This window comes from Ambystoma mexicanum, chromosome 2q (genome assembly GCF_040938575.1).
Source record: "Ambystoma mexicanum isolate Mex_15411 chromosome 2q, UKY_AmexF1_1, whole genome shotgun sequence".
NCBI lineage: Eukaryota > Metazoa > Chordata > Amphibia > Caudata > Ambystomatidae > Ambystoma > Ambystoma mexicanum.
This window is the reverse complement of record NC_090924.1, coordinates 675355356-675375592: the sequence shown is the minus strand read 5'-3', so window position 1 is coordinate 675375592 and position 20237 is coordinate 675355356. Positions and strand designations below refer to the sequence as shown.

The 20237-nt window shown below is 46.8% G+C and overlaps 1 protein-coding gene across 4 annotated transcripts in view; it reads left to right on the top strand.

Moving 5' to 3' along the window:
- The window catches only part of USP7 (ubiquitin specific peptidase 7), a 2259762-nt gene that overhangs the window by 519158 nt on the left and 1720367 nt on the right, over positions 1–20237 (top strand). For all 4 annotated transcript variants that reach the window (XM_069647850.1, XM_069647849.1, XM_069647847.1 and 1 more), the window contains exon 6: positions 19731–19839. In XM_069647850.1, the coding sequence (XP_069503951.1) occupies positions 19731–19839 (109 nt within the window). The remainder of the gene's footprint in view (positions 1–19730; positions 19840–20237) is intronic.

Genomic DNA, 20237 nt, shown 5'->3' with positions numbered 1-20237 from the left:
TCCTCATTGGTTCTTTCGTTCCAGTGGCGACTCTGCTCTTCCAGACCCAGCAACCTGCTTTTTATGCAGTTTTCCCCCATACAGACAGCCTGGCTGTCAATCACACAGCTGGGAGGCTGTCCTGTCGAGGACAGTCCCCTCAGCCAATCAAACAGGAGTGCGACTTGGGTTACCAAGGGAACCCATGACGGGGGTCCGAAGATCCCTCCCTCACATCCTGCCTACTACCTAAACTATCAGGCGCCTTAAGGAGGTCTTCTGTGCAGAAGCCTGCGAAAAGACAGTGAGTAAAGGAGTCAACCCCAGTTTAGCGTGCAGAGAAAAACATGAGAGAGACTTTTAACAAAAAGAAATGGAGAATAAACCCAGCCGAAACCAAAATAAAATGTATTTGGTCAAGTGGGTTTATGTTCGAGGCTAATCTAATAGCCTGAACCAATAGCACGTTTATATAATATAATCGCGGTAGAAAAGTTAGGGTAGTTACCACTTCCACCAGCAAAGTCTTAATGTTAAGGGAGCGAAACAAAGCTCCAAGAGGTGCAGAGAAAAAGGGATAAGAGTTAACCCTTTCCAATACTTCATGTAGGATGGGGCATACTGGGTCTGTGGTTTAAAGTGACTATATAAAGTTAATGGCAACTTTACCTGTTTCTGGGGGACAGTAGTCAGCCCCAGAAAAATGAAGGCAGTGGGAAGTCTCAAAGACAACCCTGTGTCACTGCACTGAAGGTGTTGTGTAACGCACACGAAAGTTGTGCACATGGAGTAGATGAGACTCAATTGCTCAGGATCACACAAAGTGGAGAAACACACTGCAAAACGCATGTAAGAGTGGGGAAAAAAAGGCTCACACTTACCAGGTGAAAAAAAATAAACCCTAGAAATTCAGCAAAGCTGCTGAGGGAAATTAACAATTTATGAGAATTCTCCCTAACAGTGGGTCCTCACCGAAGTCCTTGCTACGTTTCGCAGCGAGAATGGGGATCCCGATGCTGAAGGACGTTTCTTGGCCAAAAAGGGCTGGCTCAAGCCCCATTTTGTCCAGCTGGTCGATGCCTGGACGCCAAGTATAGATGGATGGATGGAGGGCATACACACTTGCTATCAGCCCACCCTCAGCCACACTCCTCAGGGATTGTTGCAGCATCACTATACTCCAAGCCCATCGTCCTTGGCTGCCTCGTCCGCAGCACTGCTAGGTAAGGAGGAGAAGATTTTTGAGGTGTACGCGAAGAAGCTGTATTCCAACACATCTCTGCATCTTCAAGCCAATGCACATGCCATGCTGGCAGCAGTTAACCTGATGCTTTGGTGGGAAATTGCAGATCCTCCACTCCCACAGATTGGGACAGTAACTCTTCTGGCGGAGATCTGGTCACCCGTCGAGAGCCAGGCAGTGGAGGAAGTCCCAGCCTCCCAGCGAGGCTTGAGCTGCTACTCCAGGATTTTCTCCATTCAGAAAAAGAACTAGGCGGGCATGAGACTTGTGCTGGGACTTTACACCCTCAACCTCTCTCTAACTCTACAAAAATTCAAGATGGTTACGCCAGCTTTAATGGCGGAGCCATTGTGCAGGGAAGAGTGGATGTGCTCCCTGGATCTGAAGCATGCGTACTTGCACGTCCCGATTTGTCAGCCTCATAGTTCTTTTCTACGATTCAGGATCATGGGCTACCATTTCCAATATAAGGTGCTTACCTTCAGCCTCAACTCGGCCCCCAGGGTCATTACCAGGCTGATGACTACAGTGACTGCCCTCCTCAGGGCCAGCACATATGCCCGTACCTCGACGACTGGCTCATCAGGGCTTCATCTCCGGAAGCGGTGCACCGCACTGCCCATGCTCTTATGAAGACACTACACAACCTGGGCTTTTCCTCCATACCTCCCACCATGTTAGCCCCTAATAAAACTGGTGTCATTAGGCAATGTTAATCTATTGTTGATGCGTCTATGGGGACTGAGGTGTGGTGCAGGAGGGTGGAGTCAGGGCAGCACATGCTCCCAGGGCCACGCGCCTCTAAATTTAAAGGGGAAGATAGTTTCTTGTGAAAAAGGTTGTCTCCCGTCCCTGGGTAGGGACGCCATGCAGTATGGAGGAAAGGGGAACTAAGAGTACGTTAGTCACTGCGGTGAGTAACTTATTTCTGTACCTAACCCACCTGTTAGATTCTGGCCTGGTTTTCAATTCCTTAAAGGTCCACTTGGCTGCGCTGTCAGCATACACCACATCCCAGAAGGTTTTGTGGTGGAAAATTACTGTAATCAAAGCATTTATGGAAGGGGTAAAAAGGCTTCATCCCCCATTTCCAACCCAGTTTCTGGGTGTGACCTGAACTTTGTACTTATCAGACAAATGGGTCCCCCTTTTGAACCTATGCATAAGGCTAGCCTTAAAGCACTCCACCTGCACGACCGCCTACCTCGTGGCGATCATATCGATAAGGAGTAAATGAACTGCAGGCCCTTTCAATTCAGGACCCATTCATCATGATTCATGAAGATAAGGATGTCCTGCACACTCAACCATGGTTTGCGCCTACATTTATTTGGAAGTTCCATGTAAACCAGTCCATAGAACTACCCACCTTTTTCCAGAACCCCACTAACGTGGGAGAAAAGCTGCCTCACACTGGATGTAAGGAGAGCGGTCATCTACTATCTGGAAAAGACAAAGCCACTAAGAAAAACAAACCAGTTTTTCATTTCAGTGGCAGCTGTTCGAAAAGGGGACCCTGTCTCTAAATCGGCTATTAACAAACTGGATCGTAAACTGCATCACTGTGCTACTCTTGCCAAGTATCTGCCCTTCACGCCCAGAGCACACTATTCGGGGCACAGGGGCTACCATAGCATTCATTGCAAATGTTCCTCTCGAGTCCATTTGTAAAGCAGCAACCTGGAGGTCTGTGCACCTTTACACAACACTACTGACTGGATACTCTAGGTCTGATACTCAGGCGGTACAAGCGGTGCCAAGACAGCTTTTTGGTACTGTTCCTTCACACATCCCACCACCATCTCTGGGTACTGCTTGCTAGTCTATGCACAGCATGCGATTCTAAGCAGTTTAACCAGCATCAGAAGGCATGCATTACTCACCGTAATAGCATTTCTGATGACTGTATCGGCTTAGATTCGCATGCGCCCTCCCATCCTCCCCTCATGGAGTATAAGGAACATAGACACCTTACACCTTCTCTCGTCTGTCCTCACGCTTACTATAATGCTCCCTCACGGCAGAAACACAATTGGAGGGACCTCGACACGTGAGGGATTTTGGGTACACTACACGTCATGTTGGGGATAGTGTTCGATCTTCGAAAGAAATGTGATACTCTGCGATTACCACTAGATGTCAGACTATATGCACAGCATGTGAATCTAAGCAGATGCAAGCTGAAATGCTATTACGGTGAGTAATGCATATCTTACTCACTGTAGTGACTTGAGTACTCCTATTCCTTGGTCCCCTTTCCTCTGTCCCACTCACCTTCCCCCGCTTATATGCCAAGGGCTAAAATTTTCATCATAACCAGGTATTAAAGTGCTCGATGTGTTAAAACGGGACTGAGGTGAGGCGCCAGATGGCGGGGTCTCACAGGCGGTGCAATACCCAGAGCTGAGCCTCCGCGCGTTGCACTAAATTTAATGTCAAGCTCCATTTTTTGTTGCCAAGTTTTCAATATCGTCCCCATGTTGGGTGACGCCCACAAGGATGGAGGAAAGGGGACCAAGGACTAGGAGTACTCAAGTCACTACAGTGAGTAACTTTAATTTCTAGGCAGTCTTATGTCTGGCCGTGCCCTAGTGCAGATTAAGCTCTTGGCTCACAAATGTAATGACATGAGCCCCATGAATGTATTCCATGTGCCACTTTCTCACTAGAAGTTGACTATGAAGATGTATCTGTATTTGGAGGGCAAGGAGCAATTGAAAGAAAAGTTAGCTTCAAAATCGGATGCAGCATAGTTTTGTGAATACTGAAGTGAACGAGTGGAAATACCAAGCTATAGTGGCACTTTTCTGGGCAACACCTTAATTTGGGAGCACTTGAAATTCAAATTTCATATTTTAAACCTTTATTTTTTACTGTTCGACATTACAGCAAAAACAGTTTTGTCAGTAGCATACACATGTATATTGACTGCACAATACAGCCGTACACTTTGCGTAGGAAAATGGAACCATCTGCTTCACAGCAGGGAGGGGAGAGGGGGGCCCGGTATAGAGTGAATGTTGGTGGGTTGTTGACCGCACCATGCTATTGTTGACTACTCATCAGTATTGTCGAAGGAGGGTTGGGCGGAAAGCAAATGGTTGCATAATGGAGCCCATATGTCCATAGGATATGAGTTCAATGGTTGCAATAACATCCAGTGTGCTTCCATGTCAGATGCCCACGCAACCGCTTTCAACCATTGGGAGACAGTAGGGTCTGCTGGCCGCAGCTATACCAAAAGGATACATCTGACAGCTAACAAACATAGACTTCCCCATTTGCGGAGGGAGCCATGAAATTGATCAAACAAGCAGCTCATTGGGGAGGGACCGAGTTCTGCATTTAGCATAATTGACGAGGTGTTATAGACTCCAGCCCAGAACTGCTCCGACATAGGGCAACTCCACAACATATTTATGTAGTCCGCTTGTAATGCTGTGCGGGTGACTGAGATTCAGTGAAGCCGGGCAGGGGTATAGTGGATGCGGTGTAGAACCTTGAACTGCATCAGTTGAAATGTTGTGTAAGTACACCTCCCGTGCTTGCCTACACATGGACTCCCACCTCTCATCTGTAATGTTCTCTCCCAGATCCCTGCCCCAGGCTTCGTTTAACCCCGTCAATGGTGCATAGCCACGATCCTGCAGCAGTCAATACAATGTAGCAACATCCCCCCCGTGAGTGATGCCCATCATTACAATATCAAAGAGGGGTTCATCAGGGGGCTGTTTCGGGAATGTGCCCCATGTTCGCTTAATTGCCAGGCGTAGCCCTGCCTATTGTAGAGATTTCACTGATTGCCCTCGACTATACACATCTTCCAATGTCCAATGTGGCCAATCCTGCTTTGGCCCTGTAGGGTCTGGGATTTTTCAGTATCTTCCACATTTTCTCCCATGCTTGAGCCGTTACTGGGTTTGTCTGCCTGTGGTTCGATGCGTGGAGGGAGCACTAGTGTACGCAGGTCTCTGGTGCCAGCAGCATAACTTTCCAATTTTAAGTGGGCATGCATCGGACCAATATTGTAACAATAGGCCATGTAGTGAGCCTGCACTACCACCAGTACCTCTAAAATTGTGGGCCCGGAACGCCTCAGTTCTCACAAGGAATGGCCAATTATCCCATTTGAGACGCACTGTGCCAGAATGCCACATAAAGCCATTCACAGCCCTTGCTAGTGATTCAAAAAAAGCTGTACCAGGCCACAGCGGTACATTTATAAATAATATCGCAGTTTTGGGTCGATTAGCATCTTAAGGAGCGAAATTCCACCTGCTACAGTAATCGGGAGCTTTGCCCAGGAATGGATTTGGAGTGTATTTGGGGTAGGTAGTCTCCGAGGTTACGTGCATGAACGGTGGCTTTTTGACGGGTTACCGTTATCCGAAAGTACTTTATTTCAAATGTTGACCAAGAGGAAACCATCAGATCCGGCGGGATGGAGGTGCAATCCTTTAAGGGAAATCGGTCTGATTTAGTGCAGTTGACATGCAATGTAGACATGGTTCCGAACACATTGACAGTCTGCGTTATGGGTGCCAAGTGAGTGGTAGGGTCGCGCATGAATAGTGCATCGGTGTATAGTGAAATGAATTTGGGTGCCATTGTTAGTCTGATTCCCCCTGTGCATATGTTTACTGTGTGTCGTCCACTAGCACCTCCATCACTATGACGAATAGTAGGGGTTACAGCAGGCAGCCCTGTTTGGTCCTTCTGCATATTGTGATTAGAAGTGTTAAGGTGCTATTGGTGTTTACCCTTGCTTCTGGATGTTATATAGTAGTTATCCCACGAGATGAAGAGAAGGCCGAAGTTGCACCGCTCTAGTACTGCCCACATACATTGCGAAGAAACTGAGAAACGCTTTTTGTATGTCTAGGGCCACTGCCACCCCCCCCCTGCGCTCTGGGGTCTATTTGTGCTAGAATGTTAAATAGCCTCCTGAGATTCAGCGAGTGGACGTGCCAGGTTCAAACCTTGATTTGTCTGGGTCTATTATGAGTCATGTAGGGGACCAGGCGGAGGGCCAACGCCTTGCCGAAGATTTTTATATCTGAGTTAATAAGGGAGAGGCGGTGGTAGGAGCTACACTGTTCAGCGGGTTTGCAGGGTTTAGTAGGACTGTTCACTGCCTCTCGGAGGGTATGAGGAGGCACCCCAGATGTTAAGGATTCAGACCACATCTCTAATGGTTCTGGGACAAGACGGAGCTTAAAGTGTTTATAAAATTCCAGTGATATGCCGTCCAGGCCGATGGCTTTGCCAGCAGGTAATTCATCAATGGCACGGGAGATTTCTTCATGGGTTATGGGGCTACCTGGGGCTGTTCTGGTGTCTTCTGACATGGACGTTGAGCGGAAGGCTGTCAAGGTAGCGGTTTATGGCACTAGTGGTCACTGTGTCGGAGTTGGCATATAGTTTAGCATAAGATGCATGAAATTCCCAGATCACCTCCTCTGAAATATGAACCAGTATCCACGAAACATTTAATATGGATGGGATATGGTGGCTGCCCTGAGATTGACGAATCACTCTTGCAAGGAGCCTGCCAGGTAGCTCACATTCGCCATATCTACTTGCCAGATTAGGACCATCCAGGAACTTCACCTCCCTGTCTGCGTGCTGCCGGAACTCCTCTAGCTCAGTTTTATTCTCCCAGAGGATGCGATTACTAGGCGTTGCTGCTAGCTCCTCTTCCAGACAACATAGATCGGTCTCACTGCGCTGTAGGTCCCTAGGTATACATTTGAGTACACTGGACTCAGAGGCTGGAGCTGCCCCTCGGATATATGCCTTGAAGGCCTCCGGTGTAGCCTGCTTATCTACGTGCCTCTGTTTAATTCAAAGTACTTGTCAATGTGCTTAGTTAACTCTGCTTCGAACACTGGGTCTAGCCGAGATTGCGGCTTCAACCGCCACCCACTGCTCTTGAGGGCTGTCCCCAAGGCTATTTTCAGTGTTATCGGGGAATGATCAGAGAAAGTTCTGGGTAGTATTTCAGCCCCGCTCACATTGCCAGTCATAGTGTCCAAGATATAACACCTATCGATATGGGAATGTGAATCCTGGACTGTGGAGTAATGAGTACCATTGCACCCCAGGGTTGATTACTTTCCACGCATCCAGTAACCTGAGGTCCCCGAGTGCCCCTGGAGTACCTGAGCAGCCTTGGCAGGCTGGCGGGGTCGGGTTCCGGATCGTGGTCTATTATTAAGTCCCCGCCCCAGAGGGTGGCTATTGGGGGCTATTGATCTAGTATGCCCAGTAGTTCCATGTAGAAATCGGGGACATACATGTTGGGGCCATGTGTTAAGAAGTAGCACCTCCTTCCTTCCCGCTTAGTTTCCTGTGCAGTAGGACGTACCATCTCAGTGGGTCCATAAGGGCTCTAATGTGTGTATGTGTATATGTATTGAACTGATTTGAGTATCAGAATCATGACTCCCCTGCATTGAGTAGAGTATGTAGTATAATAGCACTGCAGGCCCCAGGGCTTGGCGAAGGCTTCACAGGAACGTGTCGGTGCATGCGTTTCCTGTAGGAAAAGGACGTGTGCCTTTTCTTTCGAGGTAGAGTTGCAGGCGCCGCATTTTGATACGATTGCCTAACCCTGAACATTTCAGCTAAGTGCAATGGTTCACTACCCATTCATCCTGTTCTTGTGATGGATGCGGAGTTGTGTATCTGAATATCCCCATCTGAGCTATGCATATGGTAATAGATTGTTAGGCTTGTCTCATACATTAGATGGGTGCAATTAAACATTTGTGCCTGCTGTAGTCAAGATTAATACCAAAAAACATTTCAAACACCAAACACTTTTTTATTAACTGTTCCCAGCTGCCCTGCCCATCACTCTCCCATTCAGAGAGATGATATCCTCATTATAAACAACCCAACATCGTTTGCAGCATTGCATGGCGCGGGGGGCTCTGCACCCACTGCTTCTGATGCAGCGCAGCAGGCTGCACTATGAAATTACTTGTACAACTTTTTGGTAGCCTGGGTGGTCGGGTTAAGACAAGTGCCAGAGACACAAGAACAGTGGAACCCAGAGCTGCTGCTTTCCAAATGTGCCAATTAGGATTTGTCAATGAGCGAAGGCAGGCAGAGTGGCCAGTGTTTGTCGATTTAAGCGCACTGCCTCCTTGGGGAAATGTGAAAAAATACACTTTGCCATCATGTTTTATACAGAATTTAGCAGGGTAGGGCACAGGATATTTTGTTATTGTCGCGCAGTCTTTTCTTAATCACAAACTATTTGTGCTCCTGTTGTACCGAAGCAGAGAAGTCTGGGTATAGATGGACCCTGCAGGAACCCAGCAGCAAATCGCCCTTGGCTCTTCCAATGCGAAGTAGGGCATCCCTGTCCTGATAATTTAACTATCGAGCTATTATAGCGCGTGTGGGTTGGGGGGGTGGGTGTGGCCGCCGGGTTTAGGCTTTGGGGCCAGGGTGCGGTGTGCGAGCTCGATGGCAAATTGCGGTGACTGCTTCGGGCTGTCCAGCAGGATCATCGTTTGTTCCACAAACTCCTCCATTGACCCCTTTGTTTTCTGGTACGCCGATGATCCTTACGTTATTGCGGTGAGATCTGGCCTCAAGGTCCTCATTCTTCTTGCCGATGCTCTGCACCTGCTTCGATAGTGCAGTGATGTCGGCTCCAAGTGTGCTCACCTCATCCTCGGTAGTGCCTACTGTTTTCAACCTCAGTAATGCTAGTATCTGTTTTGTCCATACAAGCTTTAATGGAGCATATTGTGCCATTCATATCATCGAGCTTAGAGTGTAGTGTGGCAAATCCCTCCTGCATATACTCCATTATTTGGTGGAGTTCGTTGGGTTCCCGGGAGTCGGTGCTGGCCTCGGGGGTACGACTGTGCTCTGTATTCGCGTCGCCTGCATTGTCTGTCGTCCTAGCTGCATTTGAGGTGAACATATGCATTGAACTTTGATTTTTGCCGGCTCCTTTCGTCATTATGTTGAGGCGTGCGTGACCTGCCTGTGGGGGGGGGGTACACCACCAGGGACTCTTGGTTAGAGTGAAGCGGATGGCTAAGGGCAAGCACTCTCTTATAGGCTGTACTTTGTACAACACTTTATCGCCAGGCGTGGATCAGTGGGGAGATGCCGCCAACCCCTGTCGGAAGGGGCTCCAGCCTCTACCATTCACCGGCAACCTGGTTGTCTGGTGTCTTAAGGGTAGTCCGGCTAAATTTCGAATTGCTGCCTATGATTTGCTCTGCCTTCCTTGGGATTAATGCACGTAAACATGTTGGGTATAGGGGCTCAAATGTGAGTCCCACACCCCCAGGGGGGCGATTTAGTGTATTGAGTGCGACGCAGGGTTCTCGCATGCAGCGGCACAGCGGTGCGTGTGTGCCATCCCAAGCTCCTTCGCAACAGTAAAGAAAGCATGCTACTTTGAAGTTGTAGAGTCTCCCGGAGGTGGTTTCCAACACAAGTCACGAGGGGACGCACCACCACCAGCGGGCCAGCCCAGCCCAGCTGATCTTGTCGCTGGGCTCAGCCTGATCGTGTAGCAGCATCTCAGACGAGGCGTCCCTAGGGCGTGCTACGGTGAAGAAGAGGGATATCCTCACTCTGCGCAGTTAGGGCCTATATGCGCCTGACTTCATCCACGACGCAGGGGGATGCTAGTGAATTATTTATTTGGTTATCCCTCTGATTGTGGCCCGCCAGTAGCCCCTGCATTATTTTTTTTAATTTGGCTTTATTAATTTTAATAAAGTAAACAAACATGATGGAATACCTGTTACACTTACAAAACACCAAAGTACACTTGCACACCAAATTTCAATCAAAATTCAATAAGGCATTGATATTATACATTTTTAAAGTCGGTAAGTAGTACTTAAGGTGCAGGGGAGAGGGACTCGGCCAAGTCCAAAGGGAGTTGATCAAAAGGTTTTCAACAATGTAATTTAGTGTCTCTTAAAGTTCAAATGTGTAAGAATTCAAAAAAGAGGAGACATTCCAAGGGTCGTTTTCTTTAAAGAAAGATGGTCTTCTCTATTTTTATTGATTTTTTTTTCTAGTTGCCCAACGCGTTTCGAGATTCTTTTCTCTTCATCAGGGGCTTAGGTTTCAAAATTGGATTTCACAAGCATCTATAAGAAACATATATACAAAATAAATCAAATTCAATACGATTTTTCCAGGAAATCACACCTTAATAATCAAAGAGCTTTTTTATATAAAGTAGCTTTTCTTATTCAAGCAGAACTTAATTTTCAACACAGATTCTGTATTCAAACCAAGAAATGGTCTAGGATGGATACCATGTCCTTTATGTCATTGGCTGTCTGGAAAAGCCTAAATCTCAATCATCTAGTTATCAAACATTTGTAAGAGATGTTTTTATGTGAGTAATTGTAATATGGGTACCAGAACCCATCTTGTTAAAATTTGCAAAATATGCCAAAAAAGCATGGTGTTTTGGGCTTTGTTTCAACTGAAGTAACACACTTAGTTTGTGAATGGGAAGGCTAACTTGTGATCCACCTTTCTTTTAAAAAAAGAGGTGGAAGGATAGAAGGAGAGAAACTCACGCTTCAACAGTCTTGAAAGTTAAGCTTGGTGCCAGTGCTGGGAGCTAGTAAGGTCCCTGGAGGGTTCTATTCTGTTCAATAGAGACAACCAGGTCTCATGAAATGAAAGCCGATTTCTATCTCCTGATGGAGTAAAACAGAGAAGGGAGTACATAATGTTAAAAAAGGAAAATGGAGATGTGCAGGAAAAAATTGGGTTTTGTTTAAAAAAATTACTTGCTTGTACAGAGATCTGTAGCGGAGAAGCAGTCAGGAAGCGCAGCTTTCCGACCGCTTGCTCCGCGGCTCTGCTTATATATGTCAATTAAGTCTTATGACATCACTCGCGCACGTGCGACGTCAATGTTGTGCTTATGTTGGAATGAAGCTAGAAATGTAAAAAGGATGAATTAAGAGACCAAAGATCTCATATACACCTGTTTGGGTGGTAATTTTTATGTGCGCTCGCGCTGTCCATATGCTGGGACTAAATGGTCATGTAGATTAAGCGTCTGTGACGTCATCCGCGGGTACGCAGTTGACGTAGGAGACGGTATGCGAGTAATGTATAGGTAAACAATATGATGGAGAATTAGCACATGTGAATGCTGCTAATGTCCTACAAGGTGTGGCTGAATCTATGGAGTGCTAGTCTAGTTTAAGAAATAGTGGAAATATGTTAAATTGTGTTGTGTGATCAGGTCAGCCTGTTTAACGGTTATATAAGTGGAGCGAAGGTATATAGTGCAAAGTCTAAGTATGTTCACAGATGGAAGAATTAGAAGTTGAAAATGTAATGTGTCCCATATAGGGAAAGTAATTGGTGGCTTATACCTGTTACACTTAACACCGTTGTAAGCATACGATTGTATGAAAAAGACAATATACATTGTATCAAAAGCTATTCGCAACAAATGTTGGATTGTTTATATTAGGGTATGTCCATCACAGCTTAAGGAACCCAACCTCTCCCCTACCCCCCCCCTCTCTTCCTTGATTGAGCACTCATCTGTTGAATAGTATAAACGCGTAGAGACTTCAAAAGTATTTTATTCACATTTCCATTGTCTAATTGGTCTGGAGCCACCTATTGCAAGTTCCCTTCCCTTGGTTTCTGTCAGGGATAGCGTTTTCATCATGACCCAGCGGGCTCTTCCGATTGGGACTCGGCGTCTGTTGGGAGATGTTTATTTTAAAAGTCCATCCATAGAGCTTCACATTGGGCGGCTTTGCCGTGCAGAGAGGCGGTTATCGTCTCCATTAGGTAGATGTTTGTGGCCAGATTGATCCATTTGTTTTTGCCGGACACCGTTGTAGACTTCCATTTAATTACCTGGAGAGCCCTAGGGTAGGTGGTGGGGGGGGGGGGGTCAAGCCCTTCACTCTGGTCCATTCATCTTTCGCTCATTGTTTGGACATTTTGGAAAGTCTAAAGGGGTCGTATTGCCATCTATGTAGGAGTTTGATGGCATAAAGCTTGTATTGACTGGATAAAGACGTTTTGGAGGCCGCTCTACAGAGTTTCCCAAAGATCAGGATGTATCGCTTACCCAAAGTCTTTTTCCCACCTTGTTCGTAGGGATTCCGTTGATCCATCACCAGCCACTATTAATTCCTGATACATCAGATATGAGGCTTTTCCTCTCCGATTTGGAGTCCAGGAATTTCTCAAACGGGGTGAGGTCGCTGTTCAGTGTCTCTCCATTTTGCCTGCGTTAAGACCCCTTTCAGTTGGATGTACTGAAATGTGGAGAGGGTGCCTATACCCAAGGCCTCTGTCAGGTCTGGTAGTTTAATGAACAAGTCTTTCTTCTGGAGCTGTCCTACTCTCTCCAGGCCCGCCTCATACCACACTTGAAACCTACCCACGTCAGGTATATGGTTGTTTATGCCGGGTGACCATATGTGACTGAGCGGGGACGGCCAGGTGGTGATTTTGCACATTTCCTTGCCTGTACGCCATATGCTGCTCAAGATGGGGTGTCCTTTTTCGTTGTACCCTTTTGTGTGGAGTCGATAGCCATTCCGATACTGTGGCTGGAGAGAGATAGTGATTGTCCATTTGTACCCATTGGAGGTTTTTATGCTCCCTAAGGTGTGGGATCAGGACGCACAGCTGTGTGGCTTTATAATAGGTCCACAGATCGGGGAGCCCAACCCGTCCCCTGTCTTTGGGGAGGGTTAGCGTATTGTATGGAATTCTTGCTTTCTTCCCCTGCCATATGAATCTTACCATGACCTTTTTGGCTTCAATAAAGAACTCTTTTGGTATTTCCACCAGTAGCAATTAGAAGGGATATAGAAAACGGAGGAGGCATACCATCTTGACTGCATTAACTTGGCCGAGCCACAAGATTGTGAGTTTTTCCCATTTTTTTAAGATCTGCTGCGAATCGCCGGAGGAGTGGGGGAAAGTTGGCCTCAAATAGGTTGCTCAGGGTTTTAGGGATTTGAATGCCCAGGTATTGTAATGTAGCATGTTCGATCTTAAGGCCCAGCGGGAGAAACCTGGTGTCGTTTACCTCAAGTTCCCTGAAGGGGGAACAAAATGGACTTGGTCTTCACTTTAAAGCCGGAGAACTGGCCATATTCGTCCATTAATTTAATGGCTTGACGAACGGATTCTAAGTGGTTAGATATGTGGGGGAGGATGTCGTCTGCGTAGAGAGCTACCTTGTATTCTGTTAGTCCTAGTTTCATCCCCTCTATCAAGGGGTCTGCGCTCATCTTTTGTGCCAGAGGTTCTAACGAAAGTGCAAATAGGATTGCAGAGAGGGGGCATCCCTGTCTAGTCCCACATTTCAGTTCAAACCTTCTGGAGTATTCTCTGTTAAATATCGCTGCCTTTGGGGACGTGTATATTGCTCGTATTCCCTTTCTAGTTCTTGGGCCTATTCCAACCTTCTGCAGGACTGCTCCCAGAAATTCCCATTCCACCCTATCGAAGGCCTTCTCTGCATCTATTGACAATAGAACAGGGTCGTTGGGAAGGTTATGGGCCGCATGGATGAGGTGTTTTACGCATGGAGTCACCTCCATGTCTCCCCAGTATAAACCCGACCTGGTCTGTTTGGAATAGACGGGGCATTCATGTTTCCAATCTGGCAGCTACTACCCTCGCGTAGATTTTAGCATCAAGATTGAGGAGGGAGATCGGGCGATACGATCCACAACACTTAGGGTCTCACTGTTATCAGTGCTTTTTTAAAGGAGTCTGGAGCCATGCCTGACTCCATTATTTCATTAAATAGTTCCGTTAAGAAGGGTGTCAGTTGCTTAGCAAAAGTTTTATAGAACCCAGCAGTGTAACCATCCTCCCCCAGGGATTTGCCCAGCGTCAACCTTTTAATTGCCTCTTGGATCTCATGTTTAATAATAGGGGAATCGAGGAGCTCTGTCTCTGCATGCGTTATGGTAGGCATGGTGATCGGGGATAAGTACGAGTTTATATCTAACTGGCCAGAGATTATTTCAGAGGTATATAGATTCTCATAAGTGGGCAAAGGATTCGGGGATGGTACAGGGGGTTTGGGCAGAAGGGGCGGGGTAATGAAGCATTTTGTTTACCTTGCGCTCAGCTTTGTTCTGAGCCTGGCTGCTAATAGTGCGTCGGCCTTGTCCCCTTTTTCATAGAATTTCTGTTTTTAAAAACTGCAGTTTGCGTACTATTTGATAATGTTCCAACAAAAATAGTTCTTCCCTTATTTGTTGAGCTATTTTCATTGTCTAGGTGTTACCTCTGGGTCTTTCCTTATCTCCGCCTCCAATTGACATATTTCGGTCCGTAACCTTTGTTCTAAGATATTCCGCTCCCTTTTCTTGGAGGACCCCTCTTATCAATATACCTCTCCATGTGGCCTTCCCCGCCTCCCATATTATCTGTTTGGAGACCTCCCCATCGTTATTCATTTTAAAATAATCATTGATTTCTGTCTCCATGGTAGTTTTGAAAACCAGATCTTTCCAAAGAGTCTCGCTACACCGCCACTTCTCTCCGTTAACAGGTAGGTCCGCCCAGTTGATATTGGCCAGTACCATGTCGTGGTCGGACCAAGTTATCGGGACGATGTCTGAATGGTGTGTAGTGGTAGTGAGGTCGCTTGTGAGGTATATGTAATCAATACGCGTGAATGTATGGTGGGGGTTTGAGTCGAAGGTGTAACCACTTGCGGTGGGGTGCATAATTCTCCACACATCCTTCATGTCATAGTTCATCATTGCAGCCAATTCAGTGCGGTCGCTCCTGTATTGGTGTCTCGTTTCAGGTCTACCCGGTTTCCAGTCTTTATTCGGGTCGGCCCATTGATTAAAATCTCCTCCCAGGATGACATGCCCTGTAGCTTCTAACATTATCTTTGGGATCATCTTCTCAAAAAATGCGACCTGTCCAGTATTAGGTGCATATAGAGTGGCAATAGTTACCTGTACTTTTGCTATTTTCCCGGTTATGAGTGTACAGCCCCCAACGTCCGACTATGTTTTGTCCAGTTCGAATTTGATTACTTTTCTGATTATGATTCCAACACCACCTCTCCTGAGCGGACCCGAACCACAGAACTCCAGACCTCCCCTCTTCCCCAGGACGCTCCGCTCTTCGCCTTTAGCATACTTGGTCTCCTGTAGGAAGAGTATGTCTGTTAGATCTGCGAAATTCCCGGAGGACCAAGGTTCTTTTGGTCGGTGAGTTCAAGCCTTTCACATTAATAGTCCTGACCCTGAGCAAATCCCCTCCCCCATGATGATCAGGGGTTGCCATTGTTGGTTAACTTTGTGGGGTCGCTCACTTCAGGTGACCTGACCAATATTTGATTTTTCAGTCCTTCGCTGTCAGTGGTATTGCAAATTTGTTTAGATGTTAGTGCTACTGTTCTTGAGATTCTCGTTTCCCTTCCCTCCCCAACCCCCCCCCTCCCTGAGTCGATGGTGTTCAAGTGAACCCAAACACTGAAGGTGTGCCATTCTCAGCACCTTGATGGTGTCCGATTCGGACTTGGTGGAAATGTTTAGTCCAGTACCGGACCACCAGAGGAGACCGTCGCCTCACGGTCCCATTCGAGTATACTATAACATATAAATGAGTCCCCCGCTCCCGTCCCCCCTACCCCGAACATCATATATTTCAACATTAACCATGAAAAGAAAACAAAGGTGTAACGTTGCGTGCGCCCTCCGGCCCTTTCTTCAGATGTCCATTTCCCCCCTACTTCAGGAGGGAGTTTTGCAGCTGGGAGCCATAGTCCTGCCAGTGATCCTAATGCCCTGCGGCTGTGGATGCCTATTCTTAGACTTTTCAAACGCTGGTTTCAGTCAATTGGCTTGCGAGGTTTATGAGGATCCCATTAATTTTCCTTTTTCAGGCGTGTTTGGTCGTCTATATTTCCTTGATCCTTTCTCTCGTCTTCTTTTGGGGCCCTGAAGCTCCCATTGCATTTCCGCTTGTTCAGGCTCGCCTCCCTCGCACCCCTCTGGGGCTGCCTCAAGAATGTGCGCAATGCAATCCCTGATCTCCTGCTCGGATCGGAGGATTATCTTTGTGCTACTGTGTTCAAATGTGAGGGAGAAGGGGTATCCCCACCTGTATCTTGTGCCCTGTTCCTTGAGCCACATAGTCAGGGGGCTGCAAAGGCGCCTCAATGCCAGCGTGAGCGAGGATAGATCGTGGAAGATGGTGATTTGGGCACCTCCTAACGTGAGCGAGTTTCCAGATCTGGCCTTGGCTAGGATCCTGTTCCAGTCCTGGTATCTGTGGAATCTTGCAAGGACAGAGCGTGGTCCACCGGGGGCCCTCCCGTCCTATGGATCGCTCCGTTTTGGGCTCGTCTACCTTATCTTCCATTAGGATTTTTATGATGTGTATTGTGGTTTTGAGTGAGTCCTCAGTTTCTCCATCGGACTCTGGGATTCCAAAAAATGGGAGTCTGTTCCTTCTTTCGGTTTTCCAAATCGTCCATTTTTAGACGCATCTCCTCCCTCCTTTCAATATTACGAATTCTCGAGTCCATTTGGGCTTCAAGGGTGTCAATTGAGGCCGGATTGTTCTCGACACTTTCTAATCTCTTCGAAGTTATCCATTCTTTGGGTGATCCTGTCGATCTTACCGCCTAAATTGGGCGCAAGATTCTTTCTCGGACAACAATGCGGCAATGTCTCCTTTAGTGGCGGCGGCTCCGGCCTCAGTCGACATTGTTTCTCTCTGTGCAGGAGTCTAGGGGGAGAGGGGATGGGGAGGCGTAGATGTACTTGGTGAGCTTACTTTTAGCGTCCATAAAGTGAGTCAAGTTAGAGGAGGCACATGCCCCGTAGTCGGGGGCCTTACCCTCTTAGCAGTGGTGTGGGTTAGTTGGAGCTGGAGAGGTCCAAACGTCCAGACCTTTGTGTGAATTCCGACGTGGCTGGGTAGACGTCTGTGGGGTTCAGTGGATGTTCCGCAATGTGGGAGGGCTCATCCTCAGGGGGGGTCTGTCCGAGGACATGTCTCACAGGGGGTGCGGGTATAAGGAGTCGTTGTCCCTTATGCACAGTTTATTTAATGCACAGTATTTACTGGTTAGTAGTGCTCATGGACCGTTGCAGGTAATATGAGGTGTTAGCACCAAGACTGGAGGCTCTATGGTTGGTGGGCAGGGGGAATCCACAGTGCTCTAGGACCCTTGTGAGAGGACAGGACTGGTCTTGCGCATTGTGGAAGTGCCGACCTTCAGGTAGTGCTCCTTAGTGCCTTTGTTCAAGAGAAAGCCACACCTCTATCCTCCTGGTGAGCTACTCATCAACCCAGGGCCTGGGATACCACTTGTTTGAGAGGGGAAGACCACTTGCTTATGATCCACAAATCTCACGCTTCTAGAACCGCCCCAGGTGGGGGTATGCTTCAGAGGAGTGCTTTGCCTGCTGTTGCTGCTTTTCTTTTTTGGGGTTTAAAAAGTGCAGTGCCGGGTGTTCAGTCGCCGCGACGTAGTTTCTTTTCTCCAGCATGGGGTCTGGCATGGATTCACATGCTCATGAATATTCCCCGTCAGGCCGGGAATCCTCGGTATAGAAAAAAAATCAGTATCAGTTTCGTTTATGATCTGTCTTTCTTAGTAGTAACCAATCACTGGTCTCTGGGTCATACTGCCCCCAGCCAATAACTGCCCTCTCCCTAAGCCCCGCCTCTGGCAGCCATCCTCAGATTTGGTAGCACGTAAAGTGGCAGTATGACCAAGTGAAGAGCCGCAGAGGGGTAGGCGGGAGGGTTCGCATGTGAATCCATGCCAGACCCATGCTGGAGAACAACAGTTACAGGTAAGTAACTTCTTCCTTCTCCAGCATGGGGTCTGGCATGGATTCACATGCTCATGAATAAAAGAATACATAGCAGTACACACATGCACAACCACAGGAGGTGGCAACAGGCTCAACATTAAGCAATACAACAACTCAACATTAAGCATCTCTTACCTCCTCACCAGGCTCACCTTAAGCGAACAGGTTGCACAGCACTGCTTGGTCGACCCTGGAGTCCCGATCGACGCAGTAGAATCTTGTGAAGGTGTGCGTCGACCTCCACGTCGCAGCCCTGCAGATGTCCAGCAGGTGCACACCAGACAGGAACGCCGTGGTAGCAGCGATCGCTCTGGTCGAATGGACTCTCGGACGGCTGGGCAGCGGTCGGTTTGCCAACCGGTGACAGTGCATGATGCAGCCGGAGAGCCATCTGGAAATGGAAGTCTTCGAGAGAGCCTTCCCTTGATTCACAGTCCCAAAGTTCACAAACAGCTGTGATGTCTTCCGAAAACTCTGTGTGGTCCACGTAGAACTTCAGCGCTCTAGCTACATCCAGCGAGTGCAGAGTCCTTTCAGCCGGCGACGAAGGAGACGGGAAGAAAACTGGCAACACCAAGGATTCGTTCCTAAAGGATGCTGTCCACCAGACCCACCAATCAATACTTGTCTCACATAAACTCACAACTCCTCCCACTGCCCCGTCTGCCTCACAAAAACCAACATCACACTGTTCCTCCTCCTGCCTCTCACCCCTGCAGCCAATGTCAGTAGTTGACTGCATTCTAAGCATTCGGATTGTCTGAGAGCAGGCCAGTAACGATCTCCGTGTACAATTCCTCAAGTTGTTAATGAAAAGCCTCTGGTATGCTGGTCCATATCAAAGCATGGAATGGGCTAAGCTTTTCTCATCTGGATGCTTTCTTACCTGCTGTAATAAAGTAATTATCTGGCCCCTTTCCTTTCGACCTTTTTAATAAAATCCCATGCGTAGTGAAGACTGTGTAACCTTTGGAGCCAACCAAGGTAGTGCTTAATACCGGTCTAGATAGTGGTCTGTCAGTATTGCACCTTGACAAACTCTACAAACTCTTGTCAGAATGTACAGTGGTATAAGTGAAGGCCTTTGGACTGGTGTCTGCTCTGCATCTTTCCCTAAATGTTCCATTTACAGCAAATGTGGCAGTTGCGTTGCTTTTAAATTAGATTTTAGATATCTTAACAAAAATTACTAACGGCAGCACAACCCTTTAATGACTTGTATACCCTTGACTGAAGTGGATGTTTTTTAATCCTCCACCAGTATAACTGAATGTAAACTTGTTTTTCAAAAAATGTTTTATGTTAAGCGTTTCAGCATTCTCAGGATAGGAACCCATTTTGGCAGGGTTTACATTTGTTTACTCTGATTTTTAAAATAACTTATTAATACCTTGCTTGTGAATTGGAAACATGGTGTGCTTTTTCTGAATCATTTAGAAAAGCAGTATGATGCCCCTCTATACCTCAAGCTGAATTGATCAGTGCGTGCTTTCAAATTTTAATTGACCTGTAATTCTGAAGACTCGCAATGTGTACTTACAAAGTGGTCTTCAGTTTTTCTTTTCAGATTTGTTTTTGACTATTCCTGCTTGCTTTCTATATTTCGGTTAGTCACATTGACAATCATTTGAGTTATCAACCTCTTCTTTTAGATGGGATTCCAAGAAACACACAGGATATGTTGGACTGAAGAATCAAGGGGCAACCTGTTATATGAACAGTTTATTGCAGACCTTGTTTTTCACCAATCAACTAAGAAAGGTATTTATTTTACAAAGAGAATACTGCATCGAATGCTAGTTTTTTCATTCTTTATAGTTTTGTTGTCATCAAAATAAATATGAGGTGCTAAAAACTCCTGGCTGTTCATCAATCGAACTACTATTGAAGAACGAAGGGCTCATATACAGCATTCCTCATATCTGTCACATGTTGCAAACTTCCCACTTTCTGTACATTTAAATATAACCTGTTAAACTTTAAATGTAGGATTTCCTAATTTTCCTCTAAATGCTAGTATTATAATGTAAGTTTGTAGTTTATATGTACAGAAAATAAAGGACATTTGGAGTGTGAATGTGTGATCTGTTAAGGGGGCATACATTTTATCTTGTGGTTAATATTCAGATTTTCACAAACGGGAATTCACAATGCAAAGT